Source organism: Poecilia latipinna, unplaced genomic scaffold (genome assembly GCF_001443285.1).
Source record: "Poecilia latipinna isolate Pla-1442-1.1 unplaced genomic scaffold, P_latipinna-1.0 Scaffold350, whole genome shotgun sequence".
In the NCBI taxonomy this organism is placed as follows: Eukaryota; Metazoa; Chordata; class Actinopteri; order Cyprinodontiformes; family Poeciliidae; genus Poecilia; species Poecilia latipinna.
The window spans coordinates 291544-300308 of NW_015112966.1; the positions used below are offsets into that span (position 1 = coordinate 291544).

At 41.8% G+C, this 8765-nt stretch overlaps 1 protein-coding gene across 1 annotated transcript; it reads right to left on the reverse strand.

The window, feature by feature from the left end:
* Positions 1-4387: 4387 nt before the first annotated feature.
* nfil3-6 (nuclear factor, interleukin 3 regulated, member 6) lies at positions 4388-8233 on the reverse strand. Its single transcript, XM_015035885.1, has 2 exons — positions 7910-8233; positions 4388-7104 (listed from the first exon to the last, which is right to left on the reverse strand). The coding sequence occupies exon 2, from the start codon at positions 7017-7019 to the stop codon at positions 5835-5837; it is 1185 nt and encodes a 394-aa protein (XP_014891371.1). The 5' UTR covers positions 7020-7104; positions 7910-8233; the 3' UTR covers positions 4388-5834.
* Positions 8234-8765: the final 532 nt, after the last annotated feature.

The window sequence follows — 8765 nt, forward strand, 5'->3', positions numbered from 1 at the left end:
TTCCCCCCTAAAAAGTGGGTTTTTTTGGTTGATTTGGGGGGGGGTTTGGGGGTGGGGGGGGGGGGGGGGGATTGCTACATTTGATACATTTTCAACTGGTTCACTTTCACACTGCACTGTGTCAATCTAACCAAACCCTCTGAGCAACCTGTTTACCCTGTGGTGGTCAGTCTACGTGTGAAAATGAACTCTCATGTTTCTTGAACAACTCTTGCACAATTGGAGTCCGATGAATCCTGGCATTGACAGTTTGGAAAATACCAATCAGAAAAGAGAAATTTCTCTGGCGTAGTGAGTGAAACTCCATATTTTCAGCTCGTCAGCCGACTTCATTCTTTGGGCTGAACCGAGGCCTGACCAACAGTAGCAACCTCAGATCACAGCACGGCCCCCACAGGCTCACACAGTAGGAACTGAACTTCATCTCCGTGGAACAGGGTAAATCTGGATTCATCTGACCTTCTTTCATTGGTCCAGAGTCCAACTTTATTCTCTCTATCGCAGATTGAACCCGTTGCCCCCGGATAAGCCTCCCTTATCAGTGGCATTCTTAAGGCTGCACAGCCTTTTAGGTCTGGCTGCTCTTCCTTTCACTTTTTCTGTTGTTTTTTCTTTTTCTTTTTTAAACAATCAAAGGAAATCACTGTCAGCACTATGACCTATTTAAACCAAAAATAAATACTCAAAAAAGGATGAACACTCCTTTAGAAGCTGTAAAACACAATTTTACACTTTTATAGGGACTCAATAAACGTGTTTATGATGACGAGCCCTAGAGGAAGTAGAACTAGCACGTGCCAGAAAGAAAAACAGTGTTTCTCAAAATATACTCACTATGATCAAATTAGAGAAGTTAAAGTGGTTTTGTCGCCTCTTATCACTACACTGGGTCTGCTGATGGCAGGTTTCTCCTGGATTACCTCATCCACAGTTTGAAATAAAGACAGTCACAATCATCTTGTTGGTATATCTCTCACATTCCCTGCACATCCCAGTTCTCTTATTGCTCTTTTTCTTTGCAGGAAGAACAAATTGTGGTCGCTCATATAAAAAAAGAGGTTAATGAACTCTTAACCTCTTAAGAGTTAAGAGAAGACTCTTTGAAGACTCTTTTAAGTTACTAAATGAACTTAGCCGGACTTTTAAAATGACATACCACAAAACTGACACACAACAAAAATCTAGATATTTCTTCTTTTTTTTTTTTCACAAAATTTATATTGACAATCCAATGTTACCTAGGAAACATATCTATTACTTTCCAGTCTTTTTGTAAAAAAAATTCTAATTCTCATGGAGATTATGAGAGAGAATATGGTGATGGAAAAGGAGTTTAACTAAGAAAACATTGGTCTTCATTTCATTATTCAGCAGTAGTACTGCAATTATGTCCTGAAACTGTACAGCCACAGACAAAACCATAACCTGTTAGAATAGAGGGGAAATTGTCAAAATTTAAAATATTTGTGTGCAAAATTGGCAGAGCAAAGAAGGTACCTAAAAACAAAATGTTGAAATTTATGTGATTTTTATTTCTTTGACCTTTAAATAGAGCACATTTATGTTTGTGCTTTTAATGGGATTTCAAAACATGGGAAAAGTTCTTTTGCAAAGACTATTCCAAAAATCAACTTCCAGTTAAGTAAAAAAAAAAAAACAAAAACAAACTAGTGCTTGAGTTGCGTTTCATGCCGCTGCTGCTGGAAGTGGCCTACACAAAGAGCAGGGGGCAGTTTTTGGAAACATTACCCATCTGTGTTTTAAACACTATCCATTTTGTTTTAGCTGTTATCCCTCACAGTGGCACAAAGGGGATGGAATCAGAGAAAAATACTCCCTCCTGGAGAGGCAACAAATGTACGGTGTGAGACCAATCTGCTCATTGATTGTTCGGGATCTGCGAACCGCCGCCACGTAGCCGCAGGAAGTAAAGATGCACAACGGCTTCACTTTTCCGGCAACCGATTTAGTGGTTACCCAATTTGGGTTCTTGTTCATGGAACAATTTCCATGCATCCTCAGACAGCAGCGAAGTGGAGGAATGTATGGTGAACTGAGTCCTGCATCCTGAACGGAGGAATCGGAAGCTATTTATTTATTTATTTATTTATTTATTTATTTATTTATTTATTTATTTATTTATTTATTTGATAACTGCATCATTGGTGGTGGTAAGACTAGCCAGCAGCAATTAGCATACTTCTGGTATAACTTTGCATCTAGTATAGGAGCTACTTCTCAGTGCAACTCTGGTAAAAAATGTTGTTAAAGGATTAATAGAGGAACCATGATGACCTCCAGAAGGCGGAGTTCCAAAAATAGCAGGAGTTTCTTAAAGAGACAGAGGCCCAATTTCAAGGTGTTAAATTACAAAGTCGGATTTGTTTTAAGTCATATTTGATACAACTGAAGGTGACACAGTGACTTGACTGTGTTATAAAATGTCACTATGTGCCTGAAAAACGCATAACACCATACTGCCTCTTTAAAAGTGAATGCATCGTACATTTTTTGATAAATATTTGAATGAATACTAAAGAAACATTTACCAGCTGCGTACTTGTTTTGTTTGTTACATGTTGTTTTTATTTCAGTACTTTTTCTGTTTCTACTTGAAACAAACCAGTCGTTTTCATGTCTGAGGTGCATTTTATTAATTTTTTTTATGCTCCATAATCTAAAGGGTAACCCCATATTCCAGAATTAAATATTGATCCCAATTCCTTTGCACCTCTTTGCCTTCTTTTGCAGGAAAGGGGGGGGGGGGCAGACAGTGCAGAAAGAGCACACCCATTGGCTGTGAACTTAGGTTCCCCCCCAACCCCCGCCCCTCTCTGTCTCTCCTCCTCTGCATCAGTCCCTCTCTATTTTCTATCCATCCTTATCCCCACCCTAACCCGACGATCACACACACACACACACACACACACACACACACACACACACACACACACACACACACACACACACCCCTCCATGCTTCTAGCTATGTCTGCAAGCGTTCCTATGGCAACTGTCGCACTGCCTGCCTAGCAACAGGCTTTATCCTTTCATTGGAAAAAAAAAATGAGGGGGGAACAGAATAAGCATATGAGGGGGACGTGGGGGTTGCAGCTTTTTTTTTTCTTCTTTTTTTGGGTGTGTGAGGATGGTAGTGTTCCAGCAGCGTGTTGCAGTGGATCCATTGAATCACTCCGTTCTACACCTGCAGCATTAATCATGCTTAAAACCCTCTGATAGAGATTCTCTTCTATTATTAAACAATTAATAGTGCATATCAAACTGATTAAATTGTTACAAAATGTACCAAAATAACCAAAAAAATTAAAACAGCTTATTAGACTGAATATTCTGCATTTTTCTTACATAGCTGCAACCTATTTATAGAAAGGAACCTGTTTTTGCTGCGCCTATATTTATTGGTTCTATATATTATCCTAATAAGGAATTCCTCTAAATATTGCCACCTTCCCAAAATAATGGGCAAAGTAATTTTTTCCCAAAAGTGATTTATATATATATATATATATATATATATATATATATATATATATATATATATATATATATATATATATATATATATGTATAATTTTTCCCTAAATCATATTTTGGCAAAAATTGACTTAGGCCATTATGTTAGGGAGGTGGCGATAGATTATATATATATTTTTTTTACTTCTTATTTGTCGCCACACGTTTATACTTTAAGTGGGAGTTCTTTTATCAAACTTATTTTGGTTAATGAGGTTCAAAATGCTAATAAAAAAATAAATAAAATTCTTTTTTTGCCACTCAGATGCTGGTGCACCATGGCAACGCTAAAGGGAATATCATTGCTGCCCTCTGCTGATTGCCTTGAGACATTTTCTTCACCTTCGAGGTTATGGTGGTATGCAATCTGGAGTTTCCTGTTTAAGAGTCAATACTGTTTAAAGAAGAAGAACAACAAAAACAGATCAGATTTGTGTGGGAGTTTGCAAAAAAAAAAAAAAAAGTGATAGTTTGAGAAACTTTCCCAGAAGCCATTGTTCACACCATCCACACAAACTCTCCTCCAGCTGGTGAAAATCAATGTCTTCTGTTCTGAGGGTCTGTAACCGGGACGGTTGAGTAAAGCAGACACTCATTTCTGTCTTTGTCTGGTTGGCAGTCGGCCTGCATCGCCTCCTGCAGAGACTGTAAACCTGCCAAGTGTGCAACCTCTCCTCACTTCCTGCATCCGTCAGCACTTGTCAGCCTAAATCTTTACCTTTAGTATCATACTCTTGTGGTTCATTCTTTCGGGGTCGCTGATGCCTATCGAAAGGGGTCAGAAGGCGAGCCTGAATAGAAACACGATCCCGCAGCGCGATCCTTGTGATTAATTCACCCTGACAACACAGAATATGTCAAATCCGTTTATTGTTTTTAAATATGAAAATGCACAGAAACACAGTGGAGACTGGATCAAATGGTAACAAAGGAATGGGTTAAAAAAAAAAACACAAATACAAACAAAAACTGTACAAGTTGTGGTGTTTGTCCTGAAGCGAATGTTTTAACACGTAACAACCCTGAAGACAAATGTTTCAGAAAGCCTCTGGGACGTGTGAGGAGTTGTGTTTTTCTTTCTACTAGTTAATAATTTAATCTCATGGTGCATTCACTGTTTGTGTCTGATTGTGCTTTACAGGCCTTTAATAGAGTGATAAATAAAACCGCCTCAATTACTTAATCTACCTTCGGCGGTATCGGGCGATAGTGTGAAGCCGTCATTGACTTCCTTTCCATTGACCTTATAATTGCGCAGATTGAAATTATGAAAATAAATTTGCTTACAGAAAACAAGCCAATTTAAGAAAAAGAAAAAAAAAGCTAACGACGGGAAGTGGTAGGAAGATGATGTTTTTGAATGACTTGTTGCTCAAACAAACTGATCCATGTGTGATTTCAGCTGCGTTTCTTATTTAATGGAAACGGCGCAATTGCAAAATTGTGTTCTTTCGACATTAGCAGAATATCGACAGAGTTTTGCGCACATTTGTAATGGAAATGCGGCTCGTTTTGTGATGTGTGTGTGTGTTGTTTGCTGTCACAGTGTTTTACTTTGCATACACAGACAGATAAGACTCACATTTATGAGCAACGGAGACGGGACGTTAGATCACAGCGACGTCAGATTGTTGTTAAACAGCAGATAATACAAGTGTTTAAAAGACGTAATATATCAGACTCTGGGCCAGTTCACCATCTCACCACTTCGTAGCCAAACTGTAGCACATGTGGTCATTGTGTCCCACCCTACCATTTCATACCCATAAAAAAAACAATCGGTACTCAGTTAATTCAAGAAAGTTAGATAATTTTGTCTGTAGTTTCATAAATTATGAAAAGAAAGTCATAAAATGCTAAAATTTCACATCTAATTTACTTTATTTAACTTTATATTATGTCCTGAATTTAGGCAAAACAATCCTAAGCAACCTTCTGTTGATAGATAACCTCATTTTCTTTTAGGAAACATCGAGTTCAAATGAAGAATAACTTTAAATTGTCGAATCTTGTGCAAAATAACCCCCAGGTGGGTACAAATAAACAAAATATCCTGCCATAAGACGACACCATTTTGTACCTGATTTTCCTTTTTTTTTCAGGTATGAGATGATCCAAAACACAATTGTGTTGGCAGAGAGGCCAAATGATGCAACACTCTGTACATTTGAGAACAACGGAGAACTATTTAAACATGAGTCTTTCTGAATGCTGGGACAAGCCCTATATTGCTGTTTTTCTCTCCTAAATGTCCTTACAAGTCCGTGCATTAGCGCACATCGTCAAACCCCCTCTGTCCATCAGTTGATTTTGGGCATGAGCTGCTCTGTGAAAAGCTTCTTCAGCTGAGCCACCTCCTCAGAGAGGGAGCTGAGCTGAGATTTCAGGTAAGTGTTCTCATGCTGATACTGGACGTCACTTTGTCCGGACGTGGGAGGAGAATGGAGGTTACAGCCGGCAGTAGAAGTACCATAATGAAGAGTCTGTTTCTCCTTCCGGCATTCCTCCCCTTCCAGTTGCTGGACCCAGGAGCCGGGACAATGCCCCGCTCCTACTTCGCCTCCGCTCGGCCCTTTCCCGGTCTCCCGAGGGTTGCGTCTTACGCTGGCATTGTCGCAACCGATGTCCAGGCCCTCCCCACTCCCGGGGGTCTTGAAACGTAGCTTGTGTGGAAGGTTTTTCATCGCCTCTGCTGGGTCCGGCTTCCCGACGGCAAGTGCCGCAGGGTGGTGGACATCAACCGGTGACTGCTGGAGGTCATAACCCATCTCTTCCACTCGGTGCGGTGAAAACTTCCCATGGTCGCCGAAGCGTTCATCAAAAAAGATGGGGCTGCCCACGCTGGACCCTCCTGGCGTAGAAAACCCAGAGTCCTCTGAGATATTGCCAGCCTCTCTTGAGCTCCTGGTGCCTGACTGGCCTAAGTGGTTGTTGGGATTTGAGCTTTGAGGGCCTCCATCAGCTCTGTGGGGATAATATTGGGAAGTCAGGTTTGGAAGATTGTGTTGAGGAGCTCCAGCAAGCGGTAGAATCTGTGTGTTGGACGGATCTTTAATCAAGCCGAAGCGGAACTTCAGAGCCAGGAGCTCCGCTCTAAGCCGGGCGTTCTCCTCCAACAAAGCGAGCACCCGGCTCTCCAGGACCATGTCGTTCACCCGCCGCTTCTCTCGAGAACGTTTGGCCGCCTCGTTGTTCTTCTTCCTTTTGTCCCAGTAGCTTTCATCCTTTTTATCCTGGGGGATGAACTCGCGCTTGCGCCGGGCGGTGGTGGCAGCTGGACTCTCTTTGCGCTTGACTGCAGAGGTGCGACCCAGCAGGGAGCGGGCCAGCAGGTTGCTAGAGGTCAGTATGGACACGGCTTCATCTGTGAAGGACAGAGGACCCTCAGGTCCGCTGGAAGGTGCCGCACTGGGTGAATCCACTGTCCGGAGAACGGGCAACTCCTGCTGGCCCCTCACACTCTGGGACTCCTCCTCAAACATCATGCCAGGAACTGACAGCTGAGGGCTAAATGGTCTTCACTCAACTCTTAGGAACTCTTATAGCTGGAAAATGCTGCAGCACTGCCACCTAGTGGTGAAAAAAGAGAATTGCACTTGTTATGCAAGAGTCATTACAACACAATATTATGTAACCCTATCACATCTCTGGAATAAAATAGGAGCAGCTTGTACCACCTCCTTACAAGCTTCATTACCTGTCCAATATGAGGCAACACTCAGATGTAGTCATCACCCAAACTATTTTTTGGGGGAGGGGGAAGGTGGAATTCACACAACTCTTATCTCCATACAATAAAATAATGTTAATATAATAAATAATATATATATACTTTTTTTTTAATTCATGTTTTTTTTTTTACAATTGTAATAATCCACATATCATTTCGAGTCTTGAGTGTAAACCAGGTTAATCGTTATCGTCAATGAACCAGAATCACGTAATTGCTGAGCGGTTTCCGGTCGGTCTGCGCTCATCGTGGCTCTCTGTCCGGCACCGCTGACCCACATGTCTCAGTAACAGGAACATACCGATCTCACGTCGCGCCACTTCTAACTATACCTGAACTGACTGTGCATCTGTTTTCGCGCCTCGTCACTGAAATCTGACACATTTCATCCGCAGATTCGCTCCGCTCAAACCGGTTAAAGGGAGAGAAAAAAGAAAACAAAACAAAAAAAAAACAATAAAGTAAGGCGTTTCAACTTTTTGAAACAGTCCGGGAAAAAAGAAAATAAATAAAAATCCAACGCATTTTTTTTAACGCTTGGATTTGACGTTTACAAAATGTGAATGAATCATCAAGTTAAAAGTGAAGGTTGTTGAGCAGAAGATGTCTGAGTGATTCAAATGGTGAAAACAAGAAGCAACCTACCTGAGTTCAATATCCAGTCCTCTCGGAATAACGTCCTCTTAAATCGTTTTTTTTTTTTCCGCCACTCAGAAAGAAACTGCTTCCTCTTGCCTTCCACTCCGGTTAAATAAAGCAGACTCACTCAGTGCAGTTACTTAATATTATTATTCATCGGCGTGGAGCGCCTCCACTCTGCTCTACTTGGAATGCCGCAGCTCCTATTTGTAACGAGGAGTTCACCTCGGGTCGGAGCCTATCCTCGCCTGAACCAGCGGGACCCTGCGTGCGTGTGTATTTGTGTGTGTGTGTTTGTTTCTGAGTCCGCCTCCATCCCGGACCCCTCGCTCCCTTCTCTCCAACCCCCCTCCGTCCTATCCACGCTCACATATCATACTCCTCATCACCGCCATCATCATGGTCGTCATCCGACCTCACACGCCACGCCCACTCTGATAATCCTGTCGTAACAGTTAGATAATTTAGCGCCTCTCGCTCTCTCTAGAAGGGTCGACCGGAGAGAGAGAAAGTGGAGCCGCAGTCTTAACTTTTTTGGAGTCTTTCTCAATCCATCCGACTCAGCAGGTTAGGACTTATCACCCGAAGGAACCAAGGTGGCTAATTTGTTGTCTAAACAGAAGAGTTTGACCCTCAGGTGTAACGTACTGACCAAACGTGGTCGGCAAAAACAGGTGAAATCTGGAACTTCCGGAAAGACGAGGACGCTTTCGGAAGTGACTTGAATAAATGGGAAAGGTGCTAACCAGGTCCATCTGGTTAGCATATCGTGTGACGCAAGACCTCCTCTTGCATCAACATTTTATGGTGCAGGAGGTTATTAAAATGGTTTTTTTAGGCCTGACATATTTGGAGCAGCAGT

Excerpts from the sequence above, each read along its gene's own strand:
- nfil3-6 (XM_015035885.1), bottom strand. The coding sequence starts at position 7,019 with ATGATGTTTGAGGAGGAGTCCCAGAGTGTGAGGGGCCAGCAGGAGTTG.